Source organism: Nyctibius grandis, chromosome 5 (genome assembly GCF_013368605.1).
Source record: "Nyctibius grandis isolate bNycGra1 chromosome 5, bNycGra1.pri, whole genome shotgun sequence".
NCBI lineage: Eukaryota > Metazoa > Chordata > Aves > Nyctibiiformes > Nyctibiidae > Nyctibius > Nyctibius grandis.
The window spans coordinates 36,314,640-36,328,386 of NC_090662.1; the positions used below are offsets into that span (position 1 = coordinate 36,314,640).

At 39.3% G+C, this 13,747-nt stretch overlaps 1 protein-coding gene across 1 annotated transcript in view; it reads right to left on the reverse strand.

Annotated features, from left to right (window-relative positions):
- NELL2 (neural EGFL like 2) overlaps positions 1-13,747 on the reverse strand; it is a 160,950-nt gene that overhangs the window by 103,858 nt on the left and 43,345 nt on the right. The window contains exon 8 of the mRNA XM_068401726.1: positions 13,233-13,335. Within this exon, the coding sequence (XP_068257827.1) occupies positions 13,233-13,335 (103 nt within the window). The remainder of the gene's footprint in view (positions 1-13,232; positions 13,336-13,747) is intronic.

Below are 13,747 nucleotides of genomic sequence, written 5' to 3' on the forward strand. Positions count from 1 at the left end.
CAGAAATGCCTGGAATAGGTTAAATAGCATTAAGACAAAATGCTTAATGAATTTTACAAAACCTGTTCTTGGTGTTCTTCATTTTTTTCAAGCTCTTGAAAACCTGAGAGAGAAATACCAGCTTGCATTGACGAATTCTTGTTTTTGATATATTATTATCAATGACCTTGTTTTCATTAGCTGCAGAGATCTAGTATAGATATTTTGTAGAGTTATAAAGGAACAGTGGACTTATCACAATCAAACTTGACAGATAAGAAATTTAGGGTGTTGCCCTGGCAAGAACAAGTACTGTCTTTCCTGTGGAACAATCTAGTTCTGTTAGAGAGAACTTTATTGGGACTGAGAAAATGTCCCAATAACAGCAGGGTTTTAAAGGTACATTAGTACAAATAATTAATAGCAATAACAAGTACAGCTATTTAAATAAATACCTACTTCCAAGTCAACCATGGTCTGCTAAGAACTCCACTCTAAATGGCAGCATCTAGTTTGTTTTGCAATATGATTTTGAAGCTTTTGGGGGTAGAAAAAATACAAAGGACTGTCATTCTCCGAGGGAGAGATTTTCTTCTCTTCCACAAAATATTTTATTTCAACAACCACCTTAGGATTTTATTTAACAGACCTTGATATTTGTCTACATACATTTAGAAAAGCTTAGACTTCAAAACACGGAATTTTATTGGAAAGAACAAAGGACAGGGCTCTTGCCGTCAAAGATGAATTGTCAGCAAGAAAGAAGAATGACTGGGACTTGCTTTGCAGGTCTGGTAAAGGCTTCCCAGATATGAAAGACCGTTGCAAGGTACACACAGATCAGTTTTCAGAGTACAGCAGAAGCCAAGGTGAGGATTTTTAATCTGTTTGCCCACACTGTAAGAATTAACCTGTTACTTTCATTGAGTTTTCACGAGACTCAAGATGTCACACTGGAAACAGGAGCAAAGGTACAAAAGCGTGAATCAAAATGGTTGAACTGATGCATGAAAATGAGGATATGATTCCTTTATTTATTTATATGCTTATTTTAATTTTCTAATTTTAAAAATGTATTCACTTATTCACACATTTCTTCATAGCAACTCTGCAATAAAATACTGCAAAATTAGTAAAATGAAAAATCTGTGGTTAAGTCCTTAAACCTTACTACCAGCTCTATACATACAGAGCCACAGAAGACCATGGACAAGACTTAAGCATTCTGAAGTCATGTTCTACTACTATTAAGATGCCTGTCTGAGAACTTCATAACAACCATACGCAAGATTGTTATCTCTTCTATGCTACACTCAGATTCGATTTCTCATTTAGGTGCCTTGAGGATCTATCAATCAGAGCTTCTGGATATGACTTGATGGAAATATCTACAAAACAAAATCCCGCTTCACAAGCCTGTAAAATGTGCCTAGAGAGGATGCTGCACTTTGGTGAATATGAATATAACTTGAAGAAACACCTTATGGAAATAATACCTGAATTTACATCTCTTTTTCAAAGTAGTAATGATCTAGGGAGAATCACGCTAGTTCATCTTCCCTACCTTCAAAGTATTTGAAGTACTCTCTCACTAGAAATGACAGGTATGTGCCTATTTTCTAGATGAGTTAAGCATATTTTCTTGCTTTGCTTTCAGGATAGTAAAAAAAAAAATAAATCTGATAATTGAAACCTCACATTTTCTGTCCCAATTTATTACATCAAACAATGATGTCATTGTAATATTCTAACACTATTATATATAAGTATATACTGGCCATCAGAAATAAGAAAGATTAAAAAAAGCTCTTCTTCACCATAATATGCAAATAACAATGCAAAACAACAAACCTAATAATAACTTCAAATTTTATTCATCTGTCATGGAAAAAAAGTCTAGATGTTAAATAACTTTAAGGGATTTTAACCAGATGCCATCAATTATAAATAAAATGAAATCTGGGAAATCAGTCAAAATTATACTTGAAAAAAGTTTACGTAAACTTTTTCCAAGAGCAACCAGGGGAGTATCAGAATTTTCACTTCCAAGCAGAAAGTTACAGAAATCATTTCAACAAGTAGTAGGAAAAAAATACTAGTCAGCTACTTCATACAGGAAGGCTTAGCATGGTCACCTACCCTCCCAAACAAATGAACAGAGCTTTCTTCTTAGCAGAAACTGGTATCAAATAAAACACCTCAAAAAAGGCACAGATTAGTAAAAACACTTTATATTGGCAAAGATGCAGAACAGTGATACAAAAACGTGAGAATCGCTGTAGACAGAGCGTTGTGCCTGGTACAGCGAAGAAAGCAAGTAGCAGAAACTCTTCAAATAAAGAGGACTACAAGGATTGTTTTGAAAGGAAGGGATGAGGAAAGTATGAGAAAGGACTGTTACACTGTTATCTGCTGAGATTTCAATTTTAAAGTTGTGTCTCACATGGGACAAAGTGGCCATTATTTGAAGCCGAATATATTTCATGAGCTGACAGATGTAGAAACTGTGATCAATAACAGCCTGGAGGTCTATACATCACACTTCAGACATCTGCAAGTGATGGCTAAGAGAATTAACCAAGCAGTAGAAGGCTTTATTCACTACACGTTTCCACTGAAAAAATTTCAAACACTTCTGCAGTCCAAAAGACTGAAAGCTACTGGTTTAAATCATTACCTTTACAAAAAGACAAATAAAGGATAACAGTATACATCATTTTATATTAATCTCACTGAATGAACTTCACTCGTATTTTACCATCCCTTCCTTAGACTGTCAGGGAAATAAGATCACATTATGGATGATTTTGTAGTGGGGTTTTTTCAGTATTTTACTTATTGAGTTTCAGCCTTCACAAGCTTCCCATTTTTTCACATGGCATAGGCCCTGTCAGAAAACTGTACGTGTGTCTTCTTTTACACTCCCATGGCTCCTACCAGTGTCCCCCCTAGCCCAGCTTTCCACCCAGATGTCCATTGCCAATGTGGCAATCCTATTATGAATAAGAGTACGTCAGGTGCAAACTGGTCTTTGAAAACTGCACAGGTCTGAATAAGCCATGAATCTCATTTGGTTGGTTGGCTGGGTTTTGGTATTTTGCTCTATCCAGCTCCATGAAGTGCTCTCTGCCTCCAACTTGGTACTTTTCTGTCACCTTGTCCAAAAACTGCAGTTCTGTGATTTTCAGCTAAAGCCAAGTTCTGGTCTTTTCAGAACATGTGCCCATTAAAGATCATTGTTACTGGTACTACAGTAATTTGCAAGATCTACAGAGGAAAAGCTCCAGGCAGAAACTAGAATATCAGCTACAAGCTGCTGATTTGGCAATGTGCTCCTGGTATGGGACAAAGAAAAAAAAAATACCAAAAAAAACCAAACCCCAAAACAAACAAACAACAAACCTCATACACTCCAATGATGCAGGTGCAGAGTGACATTGGTACATCACTGGTGAGAACAAACATTGAAATCGATGCATAGCCATGGAAACACCCACATATCCTAGGTGATTTTTGTAATTCTAAATAGAACCAGAAATTTATTTTATTAGTATTTCATAGCCACCTGACTAAGTAAATTCTGGTGAAATCAGCATTACTAAAGTCAGGATAGTAACTTAGAGATTGGAACCCTGCCAATCTGTCCACTCCCAGCTGTCTGAAAGCCAAAATATTCATATCTAACATATGTTAATGTTTTATTTGCATTAGAAATAAACTAAAATAATAATACGCTGCAGGTATTTTATATTTTGTGAACTCCCTGGCAAGAACATAATGAAAAAGGAATGGAAAAGAATAGGTTCTTTTCCCAGACAGCCTCAACAAAATAAGTTATAAGAGCAGCTGGGGAGAGCGGAGCACAGCCTTCAGCAAAATTTCCCATATAAAAAAATATTTTTAATTCTCTACTAATAAAATTAGCAATATTATGTTTCCAATTTCTTCTTTACTGCAGATTGCTATACATTCAGTGTAATGCATTTTAATGAATAACGAATTTCTTAAGCATACTTTATTTTATAATTCTTTCCTCAGGCACACAGTAAGACTAAGACTAGATGACTTTACCATTAACTGGAATTCTCCTCATCTACTGATCTAGAGCCTTCCAGTGGAGTTCCATAATGCATGGGGTCCAGAATAGCTAAAAAGCCTCCCGCCTAGGAGGGAGCTGCACTTTCATGCATGAAAAGTCTGACTGAGGCACAGTGCACCAACTCCCCCAGTCCTCCTCTGCTAACACGGAACAATGAAATTCGAGGGACATGGAGAAGGAGGAAAAGAAATGTACAACCAAAACATTCTAAGAAGTCGTATCACTGTAAGCCGTATTTCAATTTACACAGAACAACAGACATACGAGGAGTGAGTTTCCTGCTCAGAAGCAAACTGCGAGCAAAAAAGACTCAGCATTTCCCTTCTGACGGAGGTACGCTGACCAGCTTACAAAGAACAAAGGTCATTGAAGACTACAAGCTCTGCACCAAAAAGCCCCTGACAATTCTGCCATTGGATATATTACAGATATAAACCAAATATATTGCTATGGTATAAGAGTAGTTTTAAAATTTCTATACCTTTACCATGGAAAATATCGCAGAGACTGAGCAGCTAGGGTCAAGGGTAAGATTGGCCCTGCCTACCAAAGCCAAGGGGAGTCTTTCCACTGTCTTCAGCTGGCTTTGAGTTCAGCACAGGAAAGGCCCCAAAATATTCCTAAAGTGTCTCAATACTCAGCTTCCTGAGATGTTATGGTTCCCGGAGAAGAGAAGGCTCTGGGGAGATCTTCCCAATGTGTGCAAACACCTGATGGAAGGCAATGAAGAAGAGGGAGCCAGACTCTTCTCAGTGGTGCCCAGTGACAGGACAAGAGGCAATTGGCATGAAATAAAACACGTGAAATTCCATTTGAACACAAGGAAGCACTTTTTTACTGTGAGGGTGACCGAGCACTGGCACAGGTTTCCCAGAGAGGTTGTGGAGTCTCCATCTGTGTAGATGTTCAAAAGCCAGTACATGGTGCTCGGCAACTGGGTCTAGGTGGCCCTGCCTGAGCAGGGGGGTTGGACCAGATGACCTCCAGAGTTGCCTTCCAATCTGAACCATTCTGTGAGACTCAGATTCTAGGAGCTGTGATGGATTAACAAATGATACATGCATCAATTATGCTTTTCCACTATAGCTTTGTAAATCTAAAATAGCTCCATGGATGTTGTTGACCTACATTGAGTTCAAGGCTACATTTCCTCCCTTCAAAAATATTTCTTTAGAAAAAAAAAAAGTGTCCTATTTCTAAATTAATACAAATACTGCCTTTCTTTTGAGGATACAGAGTTGCTGAAGTAATAAAATGGTATAAATGGGCAGTAAAGTACAGTGTAATTCATCTCAATAGTACTAGTGTGTACATAATGCTTTTTATCTGTCATTATAATTTGATATTATCATTGTATGTGATTCAAAAGCATGAGAAACAAGGTGCATGTGAATCATTTCAACATAGAAAATCCAGAAAGCAGAGGCTGAACAGGCACCATTCTGCTAAATGCTAAATAACATTCAGAAGTTCTGCATGCTGACTACAGGAGGTTATAATAAATAACACGACTCCAGGAAATAATCCAGTGCCAGCTATATTCCAGATATCCTTTAGTACTATTCTAAAGTAGGCTAATTTATTTGATATTTTCATATTAAAAGAAAATCTCAAAATAGCAGGATTTATGCTTTATTTGAACTTGTATCTTTAGAAAGCCACGTATAAATATTTATAATCAAAAAGCAACTGATCTTTTGCATTGGTCAGAATGTTGCTTCTCCTTTATATTCTAAAGTGTGCATTTTATAAAAAAGCTATTATAAATGACTAATCATTGCTTCACTGCTAAAAACTGACTTTTCTTCCTCCAGTACCAATGCCTGCTCTGTAGCGCTGAGCCTGCTGGCTGCCCCACAGCCCTCAGACCCATGCCATGTCTCAGCCAGTCTGCTGGAGCTGCTCTTCGGCTTCCACACTGCCCCTTCTTCTGATTTACTGCAAGGATTAGATGGCCTGTTCAGTCAGCACTCACTAATACTATCGTTCAATCATTTCTCTGGGGTGCAGCCTCTTCTCTGTGTCACACTGAATGCAGAAGCTCCTCCAGCACTTGGGCAAACGAGGCAGGGGCTGGTGTGCCACGCTGCCACCAACGCACGTCACCTAAGGCAAGACGGTGCCACTCCTTCAGCCCAGAATAAAGGTGGCAATTTTGTGTAAAGATGAAACTTAGTGAGCAGCACAAGCTTAAGTCCATAATGCTTCAATCCACCTGGATAAATGATGAATTTCAGAGGAAGCTTAATCAATGTTCCTTAAGTTTCTAGATAAAAATTTTGCACGCTTGCTGATGGTCAATTGTAGTGCAAATGAGAAGCAGATGGACTTTCACAGTTCCTTCTTTCTGTCTCAGTAGGACTACAAGTGCTGGAGCTTGCAGAAGAGTGGGTAGCTTTTGGGAAAAATCAACACATCATGAAGAGCAAAAGGGAGAATCTCCTTAATTTTAATTATAAAACTAAAAGTTTCTGTAAGCTAGCAAGATAGATCACTGCATCAGAAGCCCATGCATAAGAACTACCATGTCCATATTTGTGTTTTATTTTGTTCAAAAATCCTTCCCAAGTTATATAACCCCTCTATATGCTCGCTCTTCATGCTTGCTAGCAACAGAAGTGTGAGCTGATCCAATACAGCGCTATGCTTCTCACAGTTACTTAAAATACTTGTGTTAGAGTGTGGATTTAGCTACAATGCACCAGAAAACCAACAAATGTCTTGTTTCAGGAAAAAACAAGCACATGGAAAAATTACAGCCTGCAGATTTGAACATAACGACTCAGACTTTAACCTCCACTGAAATCTGTTGGGATAGACTTAAATAGTTTGGAATTAGGTCTATAAGTATCTGCAATGTCACTGGGAGGAGGACAGTGATGAGAAGAGAGCAATTTCTTCCTGAAGATCAGTCTTTGATGATGGGAATTATTACTGCACCAGATACTGGTACAAATATCACTTTGGGCCTTAAAAAAATTAAAATCAGCTAGTTTGTTAAAAATACATTGGCTCCATTTTAAAAAGTACATATATCACATAGCTATTGGAAGTGATGCCTTAATGTTAATACACCAACTAATAAAAAAGTTACCATAAAAAGATTTGCTGACCAAGTAGCAGTAGTACTAAGACATTGGCAGTCCTTCCACAAATCACTTAAAATAAATGAACTCATCCTTGTACTTCTTAAGCCAAGTCCGTGGTCTAAAGCAATACTTTATAGGGTCAGTAGGGGAGCTTAATCTCTCCCCGATTCATATCGGTGCCTATCACCACACAATGCATTTGTCTCTGCAGAGGAGAAAAGAATTTAATGATCACTTGCACATACCTCTCGAATAGGTTTAAAATTGCATCAGGAATAAAAAAGAAAGTGATATCTGCTTTCCAGCTCCACACAATTCTCCACAGGAAGATCTCATTGATCTAAGATGTATGCTCTGGTAGATTGACTGAATTTTGTGTTGAATACCTTGTCTGTAGCTGACACACATATCCAACACATTGGCCAATTTATGTGCCTTGGAAGATCATTGCTTCTTTTATCCCATTAATGCTAATAGAAAACACAATGATGATTTGCATGCATTGCCACTCCTTATGCTAGCAGCATTGACCTTCACACAAGACAAAACAGAACACGTCTAAATGTCCTCAAAGGTATGGAGTTAGGCGAGGTCAGGGTTTGTTATTGTTGTTTTCTTTTGGCTCACAAGAAGAACCAAAGTCAAAGCAACATTGGTAAAAAAAAAAAACCACACCATCACCCCACAACATTCCTTACTAAGATTTCTTCCCTGAACTAAATATTTAAGAAAAAACATGAAGAGTCAGTTGTGCTGAAATTCCTCAAGTGTTGAAAATGTCATTAAATGAGATACCACAAGGCTGCACAATCCAATATTTAAATGCTGGGCTGAAGTTCATTTCTTAGATATAATGAAGAAATTTCTTATGAGGAGGGTGGTGAAACACTGGAACAGGTTGCCCAGGGAGGTTGCAGATGCCCCACCCCTGGAAACACTCAAAGCCAGGTTGGACGGGGCTCTGAGCAACCTGATCTAGTTGAAGATATTCCTGCTCCATTGCAGGATGGTTGGACTAGATGGCCTTTAAAGGTTCAGTCCAATCCAAACCATTCTATGCTTCTATGATTCTATGTTCAGTCTTGAAACACATACCAAACTCAGCTAAAGAACAGTGTATTAGGCATCACTTTTTCTCAGCATTTATGACTGATTGTTCAATACTAAGGATAGTGGCTCCTTGAGCAACACATCCTAACTAGCTGCCTTCACAATTATAAGCCATCTGTGTTCGCTCTACGTAATCTAGTCAGCTGCCACATCCCCTGATACTGTTCTAAGAATTGAGAACAAAAAAGTTATTCACAGAACCTACCCAAATGGAAGAACTCAGCTTTGAGCTTTTGTAGCCTTCCAGTACCTGAAGGGGGCCTACAGGAAAGCGGGAGAGGAACTTTTTGCAAGGGCATGTAGTGATAGGACGAGGGGGAACAGTTTTAAACTGAAAGAGGGGACATCTAGATTAGATATTAGGAAGAAATTCTTGACTGTGAGGGTGGTGAGACACTGGCACAGGTTGCCCAGAGAAGCTGTGGATGTTCCCCTCCCTGGCAGTGTTCAAGGCCAGGTTGTATGAGGCTCTGAGCAACCTGGTCTGGCCTAAAACAGACCAATTTTCCTTTCAGTGATTTTTACTTTCAGCTAAGTCTCTCCTAAGTAACTGCACTTTCTGAAACTAACTGCATGTTTTGCAGACAGTGTCTGCTTCTATGACTGATAACGCTAGAAGTTTATAGTTATCACTGAGGCACCGGTAGGGATGTTATGCAGAAAGGCTCTTGCTGTACTTATTCTTAGAGAAACCAAGGTCACTGCTAAATTCCTCACTGATTACGAGTGAAGAGCTGCAGGAGGGTCGCACCTGCAGGGGGGAGCAGACAGGGCAGGTGACCCAAAATTGACCAACGAGGTATTCCATCCCATACACGTCATTCTCAGTATAAAGCAGGGGGGATCACGAGAGTCTCACCCCTTCTTCCCCTTCTCAACCCCTACTGCTATGGCCAGTGTCCAAAGAAGACTCTGTGTGTTTTCCTGCTGCCCCCGATCCCGATCCGTGCATCCCTGAATCCAGTTCCCGTCCGTCGCTGGGCCCAGCCTGGGGCCTTCCCGGAGCCTGCCCTGCAGTGCCGGTGGTGATGTGACCGACATTGGGGGAGGTCCATCATGGTTTTGTATATATTTGTATATATTTAATTATCATCATTATTACTATTATACTTTCTTTCATTATTATAGTTCATTAAAACTGTTTTAACTTTCTAACCCATCTCTCTCTCTTTTCCCTTTCCCTTTCTCTCTGGGCAGCAGGCGGGGAAGGGTTAATAGAGAGCGTCTGACACTGGTTTAATAGCCGGCCCAGCCTTAAACCATGACTCAACTCAAACCATTCTGTGATTCTATGACTCATTGAGCAAGAACCATGGCCACTGAGCACACTGACTTCAATCAGCTCAAACCTTTAGCTGAAGACACCAAGACGACAGAGTACAGCTGGCACATATATACGAACTCAGCGACAACAGCGTTTCCACCAAAACAGCCTGGAGAGTAAGTGAGGGTCCTGCAGTCTTCATTGCCTCTAACTTCCACTTTTTACATCCATGATTGTGAAACGTGCCGCAATTAAGCAAGCCAAACGGTTAAAACCTTTGTGGTATGGGGGGCGGTGGTTGAAATATAAATATGGGGAGGCCTGGCAAATTGACTATATCACACTCCCTCAAACCCGCCAGGGTAAACGCTATGTGCTTACCATGGTGGAGGCGACCACCGGATGGTTGGAAACATACGCTGTGCCCCATGCCACTGCCCGGAACACTATTCTGGGCCTTGAAAAGCAAATCTTGTGGCGACACGGCACGCCAGAGAGAATTGAGTCGGACAATGGGACTCATTTCAAAAACAGTCTCATAGACAACTGGGCCAAAGAGCATGGCATCGAATGGGTATATCACATCCCCTATCATGCATCAGCCTCTGGGAAAATTGAACAGTATAATGGGCTGTTAAAAACTACCCTGAAAGCAATGGGGGGTGGAACCTTTAAAAACTGGGATAAACATCTGGCACAAGCTACCTGGTTAGTTAACACCAGGGGATCTATCAATCGAGCTGGCCCTGCTCAGTCAGACCTTCTACATACAGTAGAAGGAGATAAAGTCCCTGTGGTGCATGAAAGGAATCTATTGGGAAAAACTGTCTGGATTCTTCCTGCAACGGGCAAAGGTAAACCCATTCGTGGGATTGCTTTTGCTCAGGGACCTGGATGTACTTGGTGGGTGATGTTGCAAGATGGTGAAGTCCGATGTGTCCCTGAAGGTGATCTGATTCTGGGTGAGACTACTTAAGTCAGAACTGTATGTCGTTGCTGCATAAGTGTCTTTCAGGTTAAGACAGTGGTGATGAGACCGGAACTAGCTTCATCAAGTGGCGTCCAGTAACCTCCTCGAGTCTGACATCTTTAACCTGCAACCCGTGGGCACGAACCGTGACGAAAGAGAGACTGCTAGCCAGAGAGACTGCTGAGAGACTGCTAGCCAGATGGAAACCCACAATCCTGAACCAAATGAACTTAATGAACTTTTTGTATAGAGATGAATCATAAACTAGTGATATGTGTATATATATTTGAAAATGAAAAGGTAGTGGTGATCTGAGTATGACGTGAATGGTATGGAATAAGGGGTGGAATGTCCTGGTTTGGCCCAAACCAGGCCAATTAGTCTTAGAGAAACCAAGGTCACTGCTAAATTCCTCACTGCTTATGAGTGAAGAGCTGAAGAGGGGTCGCACCTGCAGGGAGGAGCAGACAGGGCAGGTGACCTAAGATTGACCAACGAGGTATTCCATCCCATACATGTCATTCTCACTTTCCTATTTATCACCAACCCACTGCCTCCTGGAGGTGGGGCCCAGGAGGGAGGGGCCCTCCTGTCTCCCACTGATTGGTACCAGCTTTGCCAGTTTCCAGTTAAAAGCCTGCAGGTGTGATGGCAGGGAGCTATTGCATTTTCCCCTCTGCCCGTGCTGGGGGGAGGTACTGCATTTTCCCCTCTGCCTGTGCTGGGGGAGCAACTCTGCCTGAGGAGGATTTCTAAGCTCTCGATCTTGGTTTTGTATATATTTGTATATATTTGATTATTTCTATTATTATTATTATACTCTTTTTCATTATTATAGTTTATTAAAACTGTTTTAACTTTCCAACCCATAAGTCTCTCTCCCTTTTCCCTTTCCCTTAGTGGGGGGGAGAGGGTTAACAGAGAGCATCTGCCACCTGGTTAATAGCTGGCCCAGCTTTAAACTGTGACACACTGGAATTTAACTACCTCGTCAATGGGACTCCAATGTACACTCTCTGTCCTTTGGTTCCAGGGAGCTGGCCATTGAAAAAGTTGTTTGGTTCTTTTTAAATGATACTTTAAATAATCTAGATGAAATTAGGAATAAGTGTTCAAAAGAATTTTTTTTTTTTATCCAATCATTTTTCTGGTAGTTTGTCAAGAGAGTTATATGCCTGCATATTAGTTACAAGTTGAATTATGTACTGGCATCAAACCAACAACACTGGAAGCTAAAAGCTTTTGATAATATTAAGAATATCAAAAAGGCAATATCAGAGTTAACTTCACAGTATGCTGTACGAGAACTGTATCTTAGTTGGAAGGAGAAGTAGTAATGCTGTATGACAAGGTTAGTGTCCATATGCTCATTCACATTTCTTGACCCTTGTCAAGACTCCCAAGAGAAACAACTTTGTAAGAAGTCTTACAATGTGAATGCTTCCCCATTAACATCTGGATGGAGAATTTCCAGCTCAATTCACAGACGGTACATTACAAAAACATACTTCAGGGGATCAGATTTTCAAACTCTTCCAATATGGTCAAAGATTCAAATAGAGGCTTTAACTCCAAACATCTCACATCCCTGACTTCCCAATTCCCTGAGCCATCTAATATGCATGGAAATTCTGTGTGTCTCGTCAAAAAAAAAAAAAAAAAAAAAAAAAAAGTAGTATTTGAATTCTCATTTCCTCTCAATTAGAATTAATCTACTCGAGTAAGTTAATAAGGTTTCATAAAATGGGATGGTTTGTGTAACTTCTAACACAATTAAATATTAATAAACTCCTGTGGGAGCAAGATCAATGGAGTACAAAACGTCTTCCTGAATTTTATCTTACAACATGTCATTTTAACCAGTTATATATTTGTCTGTACTCTGCAAGAAGTTTTATACACCAGTAGAAGAGTGATGAAACCACACAGAAAAATCTCAACATTTACAGAACAAAAAAGTGTGTGCATCTCATGCTCAATCTCAAGAATGGATTCCACCTTAGCCTAAAATAATCATCACATAGGTGATATATGTCCATGATCAACCTGAAATATTATATATAGTCCATCTAGATAGTGATTAACCTAAAATTCCCCTTCTCTGGCCCTATTTGCAACAAAACCAAAATGCTATAAAACCAAAAGGTAATCACCTATCTTAAATGACAATATTAAATTACCTCTATCCAGTTTCCTTTATAATTCTGCCTGACCTTTTGTGAAAGAACATTTCTAGGTGTCTGGTTTTTGCTGGTCTCTTGGGTCTAGTACGAGTTTTCTCTTCCCTTAATTACAGAAGAAGAATCATAAATCTGAACCTCCATTTCTAGCACTACAACATAAGGTTGAAAGTACATTCTTGAGATAGAGGTGTTTGTTAGAAACACTGGTCAAAACAAACACCAGGCAATCATTCTTGAATTTCTAGCAGTTTGGTCTAAAAGATAGACTATGGAAGTATGCCAGAAGTTTTTTAAATAGCTTTCTTTTTAAACATTGATAAGAAATATTTATGTTTAAAAAAAAAAATACAACTGAAAAATGAAAACATTCTGGTTATCAATTTCCCAAAATATTTCAGGAAAGTCTAAATTCTCTCATTCCTTAACCCAAATATTTCATTCCCTGACTAGTTCTTTCACTGACATGTTTACAGAAAGGTTCATTTTCTTTACAGATTTCAAAATGTTCATTAGAAAGAAGCACTGCAGTAAAACTTACATTGACATTCTTTGCAGCACTTGCCATCCACATACGCCAGGGCAGAGTTAAGCGGGCAGTCAGAGAGGGGGCAAATCAAAGCCTCGCACTGCACAGTACCGTTCTAGAAGAACAAAAGGTGCTTAACTGGTAGTTATATTTAGCAAGAGCAGAGATGTTCTCAAACACAGGAACTTAAAATCTATTTTTAAAGGCAATGAACTTTCTAACAATACCCAAAAAAATGTTTTAACATGGTTCTTTTAATAACCACAAGAACAGAAACTATACCTTTAGGATATCATCCATGCAATCTTTCAGACATGTATAATGTGTTCTTTGAGATGATAATGATCTAAGACTTTTTTAAGAGGCAAATCTATTTGGAGCTAAAACATTCTGCCAATCAGCAGCAAACTGACAGATTAGCTTGAAATAACAACCTCACAGAACAATACTCTACCTTCTGATTTTTACATAAGAGAAAATACATTTCTACAAGGTAATAATATCATAGCTGCAAGAAAAACCTGAGA